This window comes from Poecilia mexicana, unplaced genomic scaffold (genome assembly GCF_051168715.1).
Source record: "Poecilia mexicana isolate PSO_F unplaced genomic scaffold, ASM5116871v1 scaffold_16, whole genome shotgun sequence".
NCBI lineage: Eukaryota > Metazoa > Chordata > Actinopteri > Cyprinodontiformes > Poeciliidae > Poecilia > Poecilia mexicana.
Window position 1 is genome coordinate 19,648,473 of NW_028263385.1, and position 19,991 is coordinate 19,668,463.

At 37.6% G+C, this 19,991-nt stretch overlaps 2 protein-coding genes across 3 annotated transcripts; both read left to right on the forward strand.

The window, feature by feature from the left end:
- The first annotated feature begins 2,561 nt into the window (after positions 1–2,561).
- LOC106919196 (chemerin-like receptor 1) lies at positions 2,562–5,645 on the forward strand. The gene is made up of 2 exons (XM_014989400.2): positions 2,562–2,688; positions 3,633–5,645. Exon 2 carries the CDS (start codon positions 3,647–3,649, stop codon positions 4,730–4,732), a length of 1,086 nt encoding a protein of 361 aa, XP_014844886.2. The 5' UTR covers positions 2,562–2,688; positions 3,633–3,646; the 3' UTR covers positions 4,733–5,645.
- Positions 5,646–6,105: 460 nt separating this feature from the next.
- Positions 6,106–16,922, forward strand: LOC106919197 (uncharacterized). 2 transcript variants are annotated; one of them, XM_014989402.2, is made up of 3 exons: positions 6,109–6,260; positions 9,815–9,954; positions 14,599–16,922. In XM_014989402.2, the coding sequence occupies exons 2-3, from the start codon at positions 9,871–9,873 to the stop codon at positions 16,639–16,641; spliced, it is 2,127 nt and encodes a 708-aa protein (XP_014844888.2). In that variant the 5' UTR covers positions 6,109–6,260; positions 9,815–9,870; the 3' UTR covers positions 16,642–16,922. The 2 variants fall into 2 exon arrangements, with proteins under 2 accessions (XP_014844889.2, XP_014844888.2); XM_014989403.2 differs by lacking the exon at positions 9,815–9,954 and having other exon boundaries at positions 6,106–6,260.
- The last annotated feature ends 3,069 nt before the right edge of the window (positions 16,923–19,991 follow it).

Genomic DNA, 19,991 nt, shown 5'->3' on the forward strand with positions numbered 1-19,991 from the left:
TAGGTTTTCGCCCATCTGTTGTGTCAGAGCTTTGAATCATCTTATGTCATTGCCAGTTTGTACGCATCTCACCTCTACTTCTGTCTTTTTTTCTTTTTTTTTTCATGTAAGCAAACCATATTGTTTCCATGTACTTGTTGTACATGGAATAATTACACTTTGTGATGATACACAAATAATTACACTTTTGTACACTTTGAATAATTACAGAGATTCAGTGTTGTGTAAAAAGCAATCCCCACTCTGGAGATTTATTCTGTCTTTTGTTTCTTGTCATTCTCAGCTGCTTAAGATGAGCAAACAAATTTAGTTATTGGGTAGTAATAACTTCAGTAAATACAAAAAAGAGATAAAAAGGGGGGGGGGGAAAGCTATCCAAATCAACCTGGCCTTTTGTGGAAAAAGTAATTGTTCTTTAGATAACTCAAACAATCAATCAAGTGTGTTACAGACTCAAAAAGAACATAAACGACAAAGCAACAACTGAACAAACAAACAAAATAAAACCAGAAGTGTCAACACATTTAAGTATAAAAAGCCTGTTAGAATAAGAAAGTCTTAAGTTTTGATTTAAAGGGACTAAATTTGCTTATGGATCGAAGATCTAAGGGAGCTGATTTCAAAATCACGATGCTACTACACATAAAGCATAATCACGCCAGTGTTTGCATTTAGTATTAGAAACTTATAAGAAGGAAATGCTTGTCTGATCTTAAAGCCTGAGGGCAAGATGAGAAGCTCAGTAACCCTAAGTAAGGAGGATAAAGGCTATTGAGGGCATTAAAACAAATAATAAAAGCAGGAAGCCAAAGCAGAGAGGATAAGACAGGTGTGATGTCGTCCCATCTAAAAGTATTGTCTAAAAGACGAACTGCTGCATTCTGCATGAGTTGGTGACGTTTCAAAGATGTTTCAAAGATGACTCATGCAAGAAATGTGTTGCAATTCCGCAAAACTGATAACCCAACTGCTAAACGCATCAGGTCATGCTTTTAAACTGATACAAGTATGAACAGCCTTCTCCAAGTCAAAATGATTAAATAAAGTTTAAGCCTAGAAGGTGTACATGACAAAAATCCATTGTAAAGCCTTGTCAAGGTTTTTCACATGGCCACTGATAGAATTTTCCAGACCACTAAGAGCTTTGCCACCAGATAGGATCCTCTCTGTATTTTAGTCATTAATAAACAGAGTTCTGACTCAACAACTGCTTGACTGCAGAGATGCAGTTAAGGAGAGAAAGCAGATTACTGCATCCTGGCCTTATTGGTCATCTGCATAGTAATGGATTTAACATTGTGATGATTTATTTTATGATAGATCCCAACAGTAATATGTAGAGAAAAAAGTAAAGGGCCCAATATGGAACCAGGAGGTACCCCATGAAAGTAAAGGGGGTCATCCATTGTGGCTTCAGAATCAGGACAACTTGTTATAACTTATTGAATCACTGATTAGTTCTCAACTAAAAACTCCTGACAAAAATGTATGACCACTGGTTAATGAACCCAAACACTTAGTTAGGCAACAGGAAAATTATCCAAAGCACACCAGTTCAGACTTAAATTTACTTGAGATATCTTTCCATGGCGTTTATGTAAGAGATGAACTATTACAGGGGTGAAATGTTATCTCCTGTTTTAGTGCTACAGAGCACAACCATCACTGCTAACCAGATTGTTGAAACACAATGGTCTCATCTAAAGTTCTTAGAAATGTATTTTTCTATGTTAACCCGTTGACGTTTTTCTTTGAAAATAATAGCATAGAAAAGCAATGGCCAGATGGTTAACCTTAACATACCCTGGCAGTAAAAAATAGGAAGGAAGATCAGTTCGATATGTTCAGGGTCTGGTTTCAAAGTGGGGTTTGTGGAAACTGTGCCTTGAGAGTTTAGTATGGTGAAGTTTTTTTCTGACCAGACCATTACAGGGTCAAACCTGTTGCAAAGATCAAGATTGAGTCAGTTTGTCTAATAGACACATTTCTTTGTTTATGTTGCGTGGAAGTGAGGAAGTGGTCAGATTGAAGAACATTACATGTAAAATATTGATAGATGTTAAACTCTTCAACTTGTGTTACAGATGTAAAACGGAAGTGACAAACCAAGCAAGAATCTGCTTCTAATGTCAGAAAAAGGCACAATCATGCTATTTTTTCAAGTCAAAGGCAGACAGTTTAGGAATATTGTCGTTTGCTATCAAGAAATATATTTTTTGCAAATTAATGTGCATTAAGGTGTCAATATCTTAGGAATGTCTTTAGCAAATTGATGTCCCTGTGCTTCCTTTGAAATGCTACATGTATATAAAAAAGAGGTCCGTCTTTTACTGTCTTACTTTGTGTTATAATATTAAACTTTAAGATATCTCCAGCAATTAACCCAAACTTATTTCCTAGTTTAACAATAGTATCCAGACGACAACAGTATCCAGACGCAGATTAGCTTCTAATTAGATTACATCTTAAAGCAAAAATATTCAACGTTCCAACCTTTTATTAATAATAAAGTTCCTGAAGGATGGCTGAAGACTATGTGAATGCGTACTTTGCATGGCATCTGGGTCCTCCTTGATGTGGGCGGACGCAGTATCAACCACAGATAAATTGATATTCATTGGTCTGTGTTTTATCAGTCAAACTTGACTACGGACAAACCAAGATCAGACAAGAGAGGCTTTCAAAAAGGTACTGTATGTTGGTTAATTAATACATTTTAAACCTGATTTGTGTCCTTTTTGAGGTAAAATTTGTTTCTATATCTCTAATTTCCATGGCAACAGGACAAATTAAATAAAAAAAAATTATACTATTAACCAAATGAGCTAATAGGAGAGGAGCATTTTCAGGAGATATAAGAAAATAAGTGTGATCTTATTTTTATTCTTTGATTGTCCATCTTCTTCTACAGCTGAGGTCTTTCAGTGCAGTTTTCATATTCTCCCTGTGAACATGAGTGTGTGCTTTATGTATTGAACTTATTTCTGCTTGTAGCTTTATTTGTATAGAGTTTTAAAACAGCTAACGTGTAGACACTCCAAAAAAACAAACAAAAAACAGTATAGCTACAAAATTTGTAGGTCTCAATAGTTAGAATTGGGATCTAGAATCTCCAGGGAATATGTTGACTGATGTTTGCATTTAATCCTAACACCATTTTTTTTAAAAAGCCAAAGCCAGACTTTGGAAATACAGACCCATTTAAGAAATTAAGAAAAGCCCATTTATTTCAGGAACTTCATCATGGACATTTGAAAGCCTTTATTTATGTTAAAGATGATCATTTTCAGTTTAGAAATAATGAGAACATTACAGTATTACATCAGGCTATTAGATTACATTTTTCATACAGAAACGTGGTTCTTACTGAAAAGTATGTTCAATACCTGTTCAAAGGTTAATTTCAAAAGATACTTTAAATCTAAAAGACCTCAGCAGATCAGATGTTATTTTTCAATATGGTTGTAAGCCTTCCTTTCTCTTATTGGTGCATTTCTAGAAGCTCTTATTATACTTTAGTTAAACCCGCGGTCTGATTCTGCACCTTAAACATTGCAAAAGAGAATTGCTAAGAGTAACTAATCTATTTTGCAATATATTAGTGTTCATTCTCCCCTCATGTTGTTCTGCAGGTATCAGGACAGCCATGGATACAAACGGGTCCATCCATCAAATCAACAACACGCAGGAGTCCATGTCCTCCTCAGACTACTACGCAAATCTGAAAAAGTCTCTTCACATCTTGTCTCTCTGTGTTTTCGGCGTGGCGTGTGTGTTTGGGGTGTTTGGAAATGGACTGGTTATCTGGGTGGCCGGCTTCCGCATGAAAAAAACCGTTAACACAGTTTGGTTTCTCAACCTAGCTGTGGCTGACTTCCTCTTTACGGCCTTCCTCCCCCTGAGCATTACATACCAGGCTTTGAATTTCCACTGGCCATTTGGGAAGCTCATGTGCAAGCTGAACGGCACAGTAAACTTTCTAAATTTGTACGCCAGTGTCTACACCCTGGTGGCGATCAGCGTGGACAGGTTGGTGTCCATAGTGTGGCCGGTCTGGGCTCAGATTCATAGGAACGTGAGGAAGGCTTCCTATATGAGTCTGTGTGTTTGGGCATTTGCTTTGTCTCTCAGCCTTCCTTCCTTTGTCTTCAGAGATACTGAAAGCTACGGTGACATTACCATCTGCTACAATAATTATGCTTTCTCCAATAATTATACCAATCCAGATGTGATTCAACTGCGACATTTTCGCCATCGATCTATGACCATTACCCGTGTTCTCCTGGGCTTCATCATCCCCTTCAGTGTTATGCTTTCCTGTTATTCCATCATAATCCACCGCCTCAGGAACAGCCCCACATTGGCCAAACGATCAGGCCGCCCTTTTAGGGTAATTGCTACCATCATTATTACGTTTTTCCTGTGCTGGGCTCCCTTTCACATCATGACGATTGTTGAGTTGAAAAGATTTGATCCAGACAGCCAAAGCGAAACACTGGCACTTGTCATCGGCATCGGGTTACCACTCACCACGTGTCTGGCCTACATTAACAGCTGCCTGAATCCGGTGCTGTACATATTCATAGGCCAGGACTTCAAGGATAAAATCTGCAAATCCATCCTGAAGGTGTTGGAGTCTGTATTTCAGGAAGATGAGATCAACACTTACACAAAATCTACCAGCACCAGCGAAAACAAGAGATCTGACCACAACATTGAATTGCAGAAATAGCACTGAATTTTCTACACAGCTGAAAGGATTGGATAACTATTACAAAATCCCTGCTTTATTACATTATAATTGGGCCTGATTATCAAAAAGATTGATGTGATGTATACAAATGATTATGTCAGAGAAGGACAAAATCAAATAAACATTTCTCATGACTCTGATATTTTGTAAATTTGACATGTGCACTTGCATTATGCTATTATCAATAGACCAAGCTTTTAATTTTACTGTTAAATAAATATTTTTTATGTATATATTAATTGTATTTCATATATTCATTGTAAATGCTCAAGCAATTTAACTTAATGTTTTTTTGCACAATGTTTGAGAATCAGTTTATTCCTGAAAGAAAGAAAGATGCACTTATTGAAGTGACAAAAACACTGTGTGTGGACACTTCTTGCATTTACTGAAGTGTGTGATGTAACTCCTCAGTAATAACTGGCATCTTTCAGCAATTGTGTATGGCTGGAAGGTTGTGTTGAAAACACCAGGGTTCTGAAACTGTTAACAGGAAAACCTTTATCTATGTTCAGATTTTTCCATTAGATAATTGAAGGCTAAAGGTGCCACTTCATTTTTAGGTGTAAAAATGAAGCTATTTCTGCTGTTTCTGACAAACAGCTTAACAATGGGGGATTTTTTTTTTTTTTTTTTTTTTTTTTTGAAAATCCCCCTTTAGCTAAGCTGTTTGTCAGAAAAAGAAAGATCTGTTTTGGTCCTTAACTTTGTCAGTTTTATTATTGTCAGTGAGGCACTTTTGTGTTGCTTGTTATTTTTCTTTGATTCCAGAGGATATTATTTAACCTTTTACAATGTGCTAATACCATAAGAAAACCTGAGGTATTTTATTTCAATGTTATGTCAAATATATTGTCATGTACTAACTCTCGAATAAAATCATTGAATGTGATCATTTTAGTATGCTTTCAGAATACACTTCATGCTGTTGGCTTCAGATGTTTCAAATTTTGAGCTTTGAAACTGTGTTTTTTCTCTCTAAGATGTGCTATCATATGATGGATTCATCATGGTCAAAAAAGGGATGTCCATGGTCAGGTTTGCACATATTTTAGAAAAAAGTAAATGCTATGATAGCATAAATGTAAGGACCCTAACTGTAAAACATGGAAACTAAGTGAGTTATCAAAATTAAAATTCCTAAAAAAAAATTTTTTTTTAAATCATCAAAGTGAACAATGCTATAAAACTGGAATTTTAAATTTTACATATAAATATATCAATTGTAAAATATATGTACGGAAGAAGTGAAGTTTTAGTGACGCCGTTTCGTAAAAGCGTATCGAAAAATAATTACCGTTCTGATGTTTGTCTAAAACCCCAAATAAACACTAGGCGGCGGTAAGGCTTCTGTTGACCGGTTACACTGTGAGAAGATGGAAACAGAAGGAGGAGGAGTCGAGCCGCCGTGGCCTAATTCAGCTAAGAGGCTATCACTGCACATCGGTTTTTAGCTGGGTGTTATATATTGTTAGTCACCGTATTCCGTGATGTACAAGATTTCACGGTAAGTCATAACTTAGCCGATAGTTGGAATTAGGTTTCAGTAACTTAGCTGTCTAACTCTTAAATAAAATTGCTGAACGTCTTCACCTTCCATATGTAGCGTTAGCTAGGAGGAGCTAAAGTTAGCCGTTCCGATCACAATAAGCTCACGATTTATCACTCCAATGGGATGCTTAAAGCAGCGTAAACATTTCTGGGTTTACGCTTTCATTCGGTGATTATTGCCTGCTAATTGTGTCGTCTTGTGCTGCATGTTAAGTCCAGCTTAAATAACGTAAACGTTGATTGCTTTAGCATACACAATGTGTCCATATTAATTCTCGCTGCAGCAGTGCCGAAAGCGCCAATCTTTTGCTGTAAAAACATTAATGTCAAGAATATTACTCCTTTGATAACTGTTAAGAAATCCTGTCAATGCTTTGTTGGCTATAAAATAGTGTGTGTGGGGGTGGGGGGGATGTTTTTACACCGTCTGTGTGTCACATTTAGAAATCTAAACAATGAAGGTTGGATGCATTTGTATATCTGCCAGTTGCGAGGTTATGTATTTTAAATGTGGTTTGCCTTGAGACCTTTTATTTTCAAAGGAATTAAGCATGGGTTAGGAAAGATCACATTTAGCCACATCATTGACTCTCTAGATTACATACATCGCACGCACATAAATTCTGTGCACCAGGTATTTCTTTGTGTACACATAAAGCATCAAGTTAGGATGATAATTTACATGGCAAATTATCTTTGTTGCTGTAGACTGATGATAGAAAAACACACAGCATATTGTAACAAGAGATTCTGTATGCAAGAGTTAGATAAAGTTTGAAGCATTGTGAGCAGTACTAGAAATAAGCACTTGCTTAACTCAGTATGGTTTTACAATGATTGAGTGCTCCAAGAATTAAATGCCCAACTTTATTCCAATAATCCATGATACATTGGTTTTCTTCCAGAGCGGCATTCTTACATGTGAACAGTGTGTTTGATGAAATAATTGCGGTGACATCTTTATCTTTCAAGGGCGATCTGACGAAATTTTCTGCAGCTATGTAGCAACTACTTTATCTGCTCTCAACTCCATCAGAGAAGGGGAGGGAAAGAATGGATGTGATTCAATATTGATTGAGAGCTCAATCATTTTGTATTTGACTTTTTCTAAGTAATTTTCCTTTCTAACTTGTGAAAGCAATCAAGAATGGAAAAACAGGATGTCATGAACTAATCAATCATTCATTACCTATCCACAAAACATAAATGCTTTACTTGTTGTGCTGTGATTTCTTTCCTAGATTGACAGTCAAAACTGAAACACTGCCTAGAATAACAACTTTCTTTCTTGAACTCTTTAACAGAGTGAAAGTACTGGACATGCCCCAGCTTTTTAGGGGTCGCTTCAGATTTAGATGCTAGACTCATCTTGATGTAATTATTATCTATTGGTAACCAAATGTTCCACTGATCACAGGAACAGACTTGTTTCAGTTTGGGTACATTTTTATTTACCATAAGTTTAGCTTGGTCTGATTATACGTACAACAATTAAACGAGAAGCAGGTAGCCATGTTTAGACATGTTAGACCTTTGTTCTGTCAAACCAGAAATTTAGCCAAACTGGAAACCAGTTAGTTTGAATATACAGCTCAGCTTTTTCGATTAACTACTTAAACAAACTTACCTGAGGTGGTACTGAGTCAGTCCTACAAAAATAATGATGTTAAGATATCCTAAGCAGTCTGTTATTAAATCTGCATTTCTCACAGAACAATCAAACAAATCCTCAGGCTAGTTCCTCTGTGGGTTTTCTTCCCTTTTAAATCAGGGGAACCCAAGTCCAGTCATAAAGAGCTGCTGTCCTGAGCTTTTACAACAGGGTAGTCCAAATTCAGTCCTTAAGAGTCTTTATCCCTTTATCCCATAATAGCAATAAATCAAATATAGTGGAATTTCTTCTAAATGAATAACTTCCACATTTTTTTCTGCTGTTAGGGTTTGGATGTGTAAGACTGTGTTAAAATAGCAGGCTATCGGGTAAACTGGTTATTCTCAATCATTTGAATTTTAGAGAAGTTACAGACAGCTATAATCTTTTTGTAGATTTGCTAATGAATTTGAATTGTCCATTTTATTTTCATAAAATGCTCAAAAAGCTCCCGTTCTTCTCTGTCTGGCGGGGTTTCCCCAAGTGTATTATAAGCCTGGCGGGCCACCAGGCTTTACTTGGCCCCCACCAGTGTTTTATTTAAATAGATATTTTTTTACAAGTAACTTTGACAGTAAAGTCAGATTAAGTTGATGCACTTAACTGAGTGTGACGGCTGTCCTTGCACCTGCCCGTTGGTCTCACATGCTACTGTTTATGATTGCTGAGGGGCATTCACACTCTTGAGTTCCTGTTTCTCTTTATTAGTGTGAATGCCAGAGGCATTCACACTAATAAAGGCAATTTAAACTAGCTTTTTAACTGAAGTAACAAATAAGTCTGCTGTTGGTTTTGTGGTACATTTTATTGTTAAGAATAGGACTAGGTTTATCCCAATTGAAGTGCATGGTGTTAACTATGCACACATATACTCAGTAAATAATATGTAAATTTAACTTTACAATGATTGCATCAAAGAGAAACGTATTTAATTCCATAATTTCTATTTGGGTCGATACCTAAATTTCCCGCAGCCCTTGAGCCTCTCCATGTCAGTACGGCTCACGGACTTATTTCTCCTCCCTTCGTTCGCTTTCATCGCTGACTGTGAATTCTACTTAATCTTCGTACAGGTAAAATTAAATATCTTTAAACGTTTGCATTTACCAGGTTGCTGTTGGTGACTAATACAGCCACTCGAAGTACGCCTCATGTTATCGTTGCAAAACGTGTTTTACAAAAGAGCAGCTATACTTTTAGGCAATAGATGACCGTCTATACAAGCTGCCAGTAGCAGCTCAATACACATGCTAGCGTAACTGCGGATGTCTAATATAGTTGTAGTATAAAACCTGGTTTGTTGTAACCATGGTTTATTGTTATTATACTTAGTTTATTTCTTTTAATTGTTATTCTCTAACAAATTTCTTGGAAATACTTAAAGCTATTGTCATTAACATTTATCACTGATCTGATTTATTTACTAGCGAGAGAAAAAAAACCTGTAGTTTGTATCCTACAATGAACTTTTTTTATGTTACCTGATATACTCTGTTTGTGCTTTATTTGATGTGTATAAATTAAAATCCATCATAACACTTTAGATTTACAAGAAGTCAATGGTTAGAGGAGCCTTTATTTTTTGTTCTTTATTGTGTTTTATTCTGCACATCCCCTTACTGACGATAACATATATTAACTAATCTGGCTTCAAAATACAAGTGAAATAAATACTGTTTTTCACAGAATTAAGTGATCAGTGTTTTCAATTGACTGAACAAATGAATAACATATATGAAGATGTTTGTCATTTGTCACTTTCATATATAGGGAAAAATATTTTAACCTTTGTATATCATTACCTTTTTCAAATTTAATGAAGGTATATTAAGTATTTATTTATTTTTGTGTGTTTCCAGGTTGAACGTTGGTTGTTTGTGGATAAAATATACATAAGCTCTAATCAACTAACACAATGCCAAGGAAAGGTAAACGTTCGGAGTCCCAGAAGCTAAGGCGGCAAAAAGAGAGGATGAGTGCTTCTGAGAGCGTCAAAGAGGTACATGTCCCTGTTTCAGCTGTTCAGATGTCCAGCGTGTGAGGATCAGACAGATGCAGTGTCTTATGAAGATGTGATTAAAAACAACTTGTCAAACATTGTCAGTGCCAGAGGCTCAAGTACAGCACGTAATCCATACTGAACCTCAGGTAACCATGGCTGGAAATGTGCAGAGGCCGCATCCTGGAGAAACTTCAGAACAACCTTGTGGACAAGCTAGGAACCGTGAAAGACACCCGGCAGTGAGCAGTGTCTGTGCTTCCAAAAGTCAGGCATACAGAAACAATGTGTGTGTAACAGTTTAGTTTTCCTTTCATTCGTTCATGAGGATGAATTTATTACCAGAGCAGATCTTAACAGTTTACTGGATAAGGGCCATGCAGTGTACTCAGATGCTAGAGAAAGGCACATAAACAGCGAGTTTCTAGCTACCGATGAACTTCTTCCAGCAAAACATTGTCTGATTTTTAAGGAATTTATTTGCAAATAAGGGTGGAAAATCAGTATTTTTTTTCCCCACTGTTCATATGGCACATTTGATGCAGGTCATCTTCAGAGCTTTGAACATTGACTGCAGTGTTTGACAGCAGAGGTCCAGTATGCTTTGCTAGTTATTCTAGGAAATGTCATCGCAGTTTGCAACTCAACAGGAATGCCATTGCCTGCTGGAGTAAGTGGTGGAGCTGCAATTATGTTGAAATTCACATGTCTTTCTGACATGATTGACATGATCAAATGCTTGTTCAGAATGCTTAGCATTCAACCAGGGTGCATGTATGAGTTACAGCCTGTCACGTTTCACAGTGAACACGCTTCCAATTGAAGAAATGCTATGCAATACACAGAAAACAGAAAAGCTGCTGCAAGTATTGCAGCACCAATATTACATGCATCTGTTCATAAACTACATTTCCATACATCTACTGAACTTGTGGATAAACTTGTAACAGCTGAAGTCAAATCACCCAATTTTGATCACTCAACTGAAACAAATGGTGCAAAGATGAATCATTGTCCCTCTGAATATTTTGAATTGACAATAAATCTTATAAAACTACAAATCAAGGCTCATGTGTTTGTGTTATCATCAAATACCTTAGAAAGGGCTTCCATGAAGTGTAAGACCTTGCTTTTGGTCAGTGTTTTTCAAAGTTGTTTTTCTTTTGAGATTATGAAGACCTCAGAAAGTTGAATGACTGAACCCAGCAGTACCTGCACAGAAACAATGTAGAAAAACAACATACAAAGTTAAATTAAAACTTTAACAATGTCTGCTGGTTAAATGGGCTAAACCTTTATTAAGCCATCCCAATTAATAGTTAAATTAAGCATTCCAAAAATATATATTTGTAAAAGTTATAACCTTTTTGTGTTTTGTCAATCCCTTGGTTCTCTGGCAGGAAGTGGAGTGATTGAATGGAGTGATTGAATTGATGACTTCAGTAATGGAGACGGAATCCGGATTAGCCAAAGGGGTCAGATGATGTTAGTGTCTTTGACGACAGACTGGGGTTGTAGATCATAGAATAGCAGTCTCTATGTTGCATGTAATAGTTGTGTGATCCACCACCGATGTGTGATTTGGACCTGAAATTCCTGAACATTGTTATGAGATGTTGTTGGTGCTGCCATTGTTAAAGTTTGAAGGTGTTGTAACAAAGACAACCACAAAACCACCCCAACCACAAAAAATACATCAAGACCAAATGCAGTTACAACTCATTCTTAAACTGAAGCCTTTTAGCTTTTACAAATGCTGGGATTTCAGCTGGTATCTGTAAGTTTACAGTAGAAGGTTTGAGTTGCATTAAAGTCTATATTTTCTGATGTACTTGGCTTCTATGATTTTAAAGCAGCTTTTCACAGCACCTCAAATGTTTCTGTGTTTCTGACTTTGCCTTTACCCTCACAAACCCAAAGCCAAATAGAGAAATGCCAAGTCAGAAAATGGATATGAAATTCATATCATAATATCAGTATAATCATCTCAAAAAATTGCCAGAAAAATATATTTCCTTTAAATAAGTTGATCTGGAATAATGTATATACTTTGAAAAAAAGTTATTTCATTAAAACTATCACTGTTGACAGAATGTAATTTAAATAAATTAAATATATATGAGCTGTACTGATGTCGGATTGTGTGTCAAAAGCAAATGTTACTTCATTTATAAGGAAGCTGTCTTGTGACAATAAAAATCATGTTTCTTTTACAAGATGAACAATATTTGTAATTTAATCTTTACTGTATAACATTAAATTAGACAGTAAGCATGAGTGGAATTTTTTGGAACTCACCTTGCATCTTCATGACAGACCAGGGCACAGTATGCAGAAAACAGGGTTGTGGTAACTGTAATATGTTCTCAGGACACCAGAAGGGAGACTTAGCTGTGGCTGAGAAATGATGATGAGATCAAGCAGAGTAGTGTTGTCTGTAGTTTGAGAGGTGACGAGCTCTGCATACCGGCGGGACTGAAACAGCTCCAAAATCGGCTTTCTTCCTTCACATAGCTGGTTTTCACTAAAATCCCCGCACACAATTATAGGACTACAGTCCATTATTCCGAGTGAATCTAAAAGACTTAGCAGATTTTGTGTGAACGGTCTTAAACTTTAGTCTAGAGCTCTGTACACCACTGCTATCAACGCTGGGAAAGGAGCCTGCACTTTCAGTACCAAAAACTCAAGATCAGTAACATCTTGGGTTCCCGTTTCTCTTTGTTTGTTTGTTTTGTTTATAGAAATAGAAAAATAGGATAATGATAAAACATTGGTTATAGCTGTAGTGGCATTGTGCAACTTTTCTAGAAAATCTTTGGGCAATACAGTTATAACTCAAAAGGTGTTGAGTCTATTGGAGTGATCAACCACTATTTCTCCATCAAAGATTTTTTGTATACAATTCTTTAGCGACCAGAGTGCATCTTGCAAGTGTGGATCCAGCATTGCTTATGGTTGCTTAATATTGGAAACCATGTAGCACATAGTATCATTGTGGGATAATGTGATGACAATATAGATTGCAGTAAGCTAAACAAAACCATATTTATTTCACTTTTCTTTGCAAACATTCATCACAGTGCCTTGCATGTTCTACACAGACTGCATATGTTCTCTCCCCATCTCTGTTATTTATAGAAATAGCAAGACGGCATGGTAGGTAGTGAAAAGTAACCTCTCACTGTTTCACTCAGAGCTCCCAAGGGAGGTAACCATGAAACTGGGCAGGTGAGTGGGCGTTAAGAAGGGGACAGGACATGTTGGGCTCTATTATAGCTGACGGCAGTGCTGTCACTCCCAGCCTAGTTCAAGAAACCTTTTCAAGCCAGCACTTGGACACCTTCTTGTCATCTCTGTTTTCTCTGAAAAGACTAAAATAATAAGCGGTGTTGAAGTCCAGCTGTTCTGAATACTTTCTATTTGTAGCTGTTCATTGGAAGTGTTTTGTCAAAAGGGAAACGTATTCTGTGCCAATTTGATTGGATTTTTTTGCAGGTTCAATCATGTGGGATCAGGTTTCTGCAGAAACGAAACAAAACTGGCAAACCAATGACAACACCGCATTTATTGATTGGATTTATAGATCGCGACCAAATTCACTTCCTAAGAGAGTGGATAGCTCTGATCACGGGCATTTCCATCTGTCTGCGGGCCTATGAGAGCAGCACAGTGATGAGTACAACACGTCCCCTTCACCTGTTTACAAACTCTCCCTGGAAAATTGCGTTGACTCCCTGTTTAGTGGACATATCTGTAAGTTCAGAGTGGTATCTCTTCTGATTTATTTGACTTTCAGCTCAAAATGTAGTGAAGGCCAGCACAGACATTAGCCTTAAACAGTGTTTCTCAACCCCAGTCCTCACCACCCCCCTGCTCTGCACGTTTTAGATGTCCCTCTATTCCAGAACAGCTGATTCAAATGATTGCATGACCATTAAGTACTGCAGAAGCCTGTTAATCACCCAGCGATACAATTAAGGTGTGTGGCGGAAGGGAAATTCCTAAAACATGCAGGACAGGGGGGCGGTGAGGACCAGGGTTGAGAAACACTGACCTAAAAGGAGAAGAGTGGGGGATGTGGTGTGGATTAAAAGTGTAGAATAAGAAGACCAGGAGGAGGACAAATAAGAATTTTATTTTTCTCTATCCTCCTCCTTCACTGCCTTCTCTTCTCCTCCTAGGCCAAGTCTTGTACTGGCTGTCACCGGACTTTATTAGAAAATCCAGCCAGTCAGAAGAGTTATGGCCCCCCAAGTAATTGGAAATCCCTCCAATCAGAACTATTCATCCTCTCAATAAATAAATGCTATGGTGTTTGCAGACTGTAACACCATAAAATCCATGTTTGTGTAAGGATTGCATTGTTGTGAGGTCATTTTGAGTGGTTGATTTGTGGAAGGTCAAGGATGGCTGTCGTTGACCCTTGCAGTTTCTCAATTGTTTTACTAAAAGGTTGCTATGTGCTTCCACATCACAGCTTCTTGTCATTTACACTGAAAGTGGGGGATTTGTGTCAGCCAATACTGTACAGCCATATGGTTTTGTTTTTTAAATGGAGCTATCTTCACTAGATTTACACAATGTGTGAAACTACCAAAATCATTTCAATGGTCTTCATATACATTTGTTTTATTTCTCCAGGTGCTACAAAGTGGAAGACTTGAGGAGTTGACATCTCACCATTTTGTTGGACAAAGAACCTTCACTGATTGCCATGGACATCTTTGCCCAACGGTGGATAGAGATTTAGCTGCATATTCAGGTTCAAAAGTGATGCCATCAGTACACGGACAGAATCGTTTTATCATGGAAAAACAGTCAGCTGTGAATACTGTTGCTTCAGCGCAGTTGGGAGGAGAAGCCAGTGCTTTCATCTGCACGGAATGTGGTGATGGGTTCAGTCAGTACGCCAGTATATTGGCTCACATGTCTAATCATGGACCTTTGGAGTCTTTTTCCTTTGATGGCTCATCTAATGGATTTGATATTCCTCAGGAATATGTGCTTCAAGAAAATGGTACGCTGATTGTTGTAAATGGCTTGCCTCAGTTGAATTCTGTAAGCTCTTCAAATTCTTCTTCCACACCTATGCCTCCCGAAAGACCATCATCACCTTTGCCATCACCTGTTAAGCCAACTACTACAACTCAGAACTCACAGCCCTTCTCAAACAAAGACTCATTAAGACCCAAGCCACCAGGCTTTAGCTCGGACGTGTTTCAGCAGAACCATTGCCGTTGTGAAATATGTAATCGATCTTTTAGTACGACACAGAGTCTGCACCGTCACCAGCAATATGGGAATTCCGAAAGGGGCTTTCGGTGCACTCTGTGCTGCAAGATCTTTCAAGATAAAAGCAACCTCAAGAAACACCTTCAAGATCATGTCAATGAAAAAACCAGATGTTGTGGTCACTGCGGTAAACGATTCCTTAAAATTGAGGCGCTCAATGCTCATCAAAAAGAGAGTCACTCCATGCCCAAGGCTTTGGGTAGACCAGACAGTAAGGAAGACAAAAAGCCAGAAAAGGCATATCCCTGCAACAAGTGCAAGCTGATTTTCTTTTGGATGTCAGACCTCCAAATACATTCGTTGTATCATTGCAAGGGACAGGAGCTTGATGTGGAGTTGGAGTCTGATTTTGAAACTGAAGAGAATTCAAAGCATTCTGATGATGGGGAGCTTGTAAACTGCCACACCAATGGTCCATCCAATGATACTAGGAATGGAGGACGAAAAATCTCAAGAGATGGCAGTATTGAAAAGAATAAGCAACCCACATTCACACCGTATAGATGTGGCCTATGCGGAGATCGTTTTGAGAGGTTGGCAAGTCTAAAGGAGCATCATGTCACACATCAAACTCAGGAGGAAATAGATGAGATGAATAAGGAATATCAAAAGCCCATAAAACGAGTTATGCCACCAAATACCAGCCGGAGAGGATCTAATCCAAATGGAAAACTTCATCCTTGCAAGCATTGCCATCGAGTTTTCAATCACTCTAGTAGTTTGTCTCGACACATGAGATATCATAAAGGCACAATGCACACTTGTGTATTTTGTGGCAGACATTTTCCACAGCGCTGTGATTTAAGAAGACATGTGATCATGTACCACAAAGCTGAAGGTTTAAAACTGTTGCACTCAAATTCACAAAATGGGCCTTCATCTATTTCTGCTGATGATGAGAAACAGGCAAACAATCCTGAGGACAACACCAAAGGATCTTCTGACAATGAACAGACTTCCACAGAGCAAACTGGAAAAGCTGGCAGAGTTAACTACAAATGTCAGGAGTGTGGAAAGAAATTTGGACTTTTGTGTGTGTACCAACGACATTTACGCTATCACAAGAAAGAGCCCACTAAGTGTCCCAAGACTCCAGCTGATATTCAGAAGAATTCATCTCCTCTGGTTCATCTTCAAGCTCACCTGGACCCTGAAGAACCAGATGATGATGGGCAGAAATCTCCTGGCACAGGAAACATTGTAGATGAGGAACTAAAAAAAGATAATCCAGAAGACATGGAGGAGGATGCTATGGACCAAAAACAAGATGAGAAAGGCAGTTCTTCTGAGGCTCTTTATGAATGCACTGAGTGCACTCAGACGTTCTCATGTTTGGACACATTTCTTGAGCACCAGGCTTCTCATGACTCAGAAACAAAAGCTGTTGTGTAAGAAACAAAAGGTATAGGTGGGGACTGTACAAAATACTTTTGTTTCAAATATACATTGAGAAGTTGGACAGACTATTTCTAACTCGCTAGTGTTCTTCCTCCATCTTGGATTGCAGGTCAGCTGGCTTCTCGTATTTTTTAGTGATATACATTACTGTAGATTACTTTCATTGTTTTACTTGCATCATGGCATTGGAATATTTTTAAGTGTATGCATATATTCGTCCTTTTAAAAATACAGCATTGTCAAACATTAGATTGTAATTAAAATGATCAAGATAACATGCTTTAGTGCTTGACGTTTTGCTTTGAGTCCCTATTTTCTGTAGCGACTATAAACAGACTAAAACCAAAATATGTTCCTAGTGTACAATTTTCATTCCATATGCAATCAAGGTACTCATGGCACATCTACTCTGGTTTGGCTTCATCATTCTTATTTAGATGCTAGTAAATTAAGTTCTCCATTCCTTCACCATAAAGTCCACTGCTTCCTAAGGAACCCACTGCTTTTTCTCCACATGGGATCAGCTCAGATCTAGAGGTAGAATTGCATTACACTATTGAAAGTCTAGATGTAAAATGCTAAAGCAGTCTTTTTTGTCACAATTTGGTAGGGGTTTTTACGCGTAATGGATAACGGTACATCATTTACAAATGGCAAAGCGCACTGGCTGTTATTGGTTGGTAGAATTTTTTAAAAACGTTCTAAAATAATTTCACATATTGGAAACTGAAGAACGTGTGTCATAAACTCAAACTTATGTTCAGAATTTAGGGGTTGGTGAAGGCATTTTTTGCCACGAGTTTATCAAAAATGCTCAAGGTCTCCAGTAAGATGAATTTGCTTCTGGTTATGTGGTCAACATTTTATGTCTAGTTGGAAATCGTTTTAATTAGTTTACTTTTTAGGAATCCAAAATATAACTTCGTACACACAAAGGTAGCAAGGACTTCAAACAATTCGATTTTTTTTATGTGTAGATTCTCTCCACTGCATGGTGCTCTGCACTTAGAGTGCCGGATGGTTTTGCCATTTTATATAGATATAAAATGGACTTTACCATTTTTTATTGCAAACTTAGCAACTTTATTGCTTTATTAGCACAAAGTAATTTCTGTTGGACAAAATTGAAATCAGGCTTTTTTTTAAAATCGTGATTTTTTTTTTTTTATGTGTGTCACATATGAGCGACCACATATAGACAGTAACAGCTCACAACATGGCATGATGTTAGAATTACTACATTGTGACTGTGATCAATTCTTGGGAGGCAGAGCATTCCCCTTGGTTAATTGTAGGGGAAACACTATCCAAGTCCAAATTGGATCAATCAAAATTCGAAATAAAGCTGTGAAGACCTGTTGTAATGGAAAGATACCTCAAAAATAATTTACGCTGATCAATTTTAGAGAGCTGGGGCCTATGACCTTTGTTCTCGAAAGATTTGATATAAGTCCTTGGAGTAAGATCCAAAGCAGAAGCAGCACACCACAAGACAGTAGGGTAAGTAGCTCCATTATTACCTATTGAATAGGTTAGTGTAGGTCTTCAGGCTAGATATTTAAAGTAAACATTTGTTCTTTCAGTGGTGATAAGACACTGAGTGTTTTGATATTTTGCTAATGTCATTTGCCTGAGTCTGTTTCAAGGTTATTTTCTGTAGTTGGATGTTTTTGTATCTGGGTTCATGTAGTTACAACCTGCAACTGTCAAATGTTACTGTAACCCAAACAAGTACTGCGTTTTTTATTATAAAGCCATTTTCCCAATGATCTACTGCAACCTTCTGTAGAAGAAAGTTTCAAAAGATGATCATTCTTAGTTTTTTAGGTTGATTTATATCAATAGTAGGGGAAAATGTCTCCTGTATTACTGTAGCATGATTAAGACACCAGCTACTCTTCAAACCACCTCTGGCCATTCGCATATAAATCTCTGTAGGAGTCCATATCTTTCAATGATCCGTGCTTCCACAATGGAGCTGGCATTGCAGAATGAAGTACAGACAGCAGCATAATCGGAAAAATGTGGCACAAGTTCCACTATCCATAACTTCACACTTACTATGTAACTCTGGTTTGTGACAACATCTCTTTCCACCCTAGAGATGTAATGAATGTGAACCACCTGCCACTCACAAATGTCACTGAGGCAGTAAGGAGTCCTCTTAAGATCAATGTTTTGAGTGTTATTTGGAAATATCTGAAAGCAGTCATTGGCTTGATAACGTGATGTTTTGCCATTTTTGAAGCAGGCCTAGTGTAGAGGGAAGGTGATCTATTGTCACTACCCTACTGCAGGCACGATAACAGTAGTTATGTAACAGTCGATATGGGAGGTTTTACCAGACCAGTTACATTGCCATCTGACTTTTTTTTTTTTTTTTTCTTAAAACGGTTTTGTCTGCTCTAGAGGACTTTATTTGATATTTGACAGACAGGAAAGTGGGTTGTGAGAGAGAGGGAAGACATGCTGGTACTTGAATCTGTGACATCTGGACTAAGGCCTACATACATGCGTCACGCTTTGCCCCTGTTCCACTGCTGTGCCCCGAAGGAACTACTTTTGTCAAAAACTATGTCTGTACTTTTTGAGACCAATGAGCTGTTAAAAGACTGCATGTAGTGTAAAACCAAATTGATTTCTACCAAATCACTTCAAGTATTAAAACCATTCTCGGCTGCAAGAAACATATCAAATTAAATGCTATGTTTAAAACTTGAGTATATTTAACTTTTCATCTAAGATTTTAAGTCAAAAAGAATTTACAAAATGGCTTGAACATGGAAAATATTGGCTTTGCACTAGAATGAGAGCACACTTAACATTGGAAACCTTCTATTTTGATATCATCTAGTCATAAGGGATGATTGGTACAAATAAAATCAGTAGGGTAGAGTTTTTGTCTGGCTTGGTCACTTTCTGCTTGTGCTTAAATTTCTCTTTAGTGAACTTGATCTGGCAATTCACAAGCAAGATTGTAAAGAAAAAAATAACTGGGATTGCAGGGCAGCAGGAGGTGTCATTTTGGTGTCAATGTTGGTGTTGCAGATAAAATCTTCGATGTAAGTCTCCCCATAGCATTCTTTTCAAAACAGTATTGGTGTACTGTTAGTTGAGCAAATGTCCTGCAACATTTAGATGGATCTCTGTTTCAACAAACCTGAGTCAAATAATCAGGTCATTAGCAGGACTGGAGAACGTAACTTTATACCGAGGAGGCAATTCAGCTATTTGTTTCAGTTGTGTTGGACCATTGACACGTCTAATAGTTGCAGAACACCAGTTGAGACCTGGAGTTGCAGACCCCTGATCTAGTACAATCTCTGATTGAGAGCCCTGAATGA

Bases quoted from the DNA above. Each gene is read 5' to 3' on its own strand.
- LOC106919196 (XM_014989400.2), top strand. From the start codon at position 3,647: ATGGATACAAACGGGTCCATCCATCAAATCAACAACACGCAGGAGTCC.
- LOC106919197 (XM_014989402.2), top strand. From the start codon at position 9,871: ATGCCAAGGAAAGGTAAACGTTCGGAGTCCCAGAAGCTAAGGCGGCAA. The intron at 9,955-14,598 runs GTACATGTCCCT...TTATTTCTCCAG, and splicing joins CTTCTGAGAGCGTCAAAGAG to GTGCTACAAAGTGGAAGACT.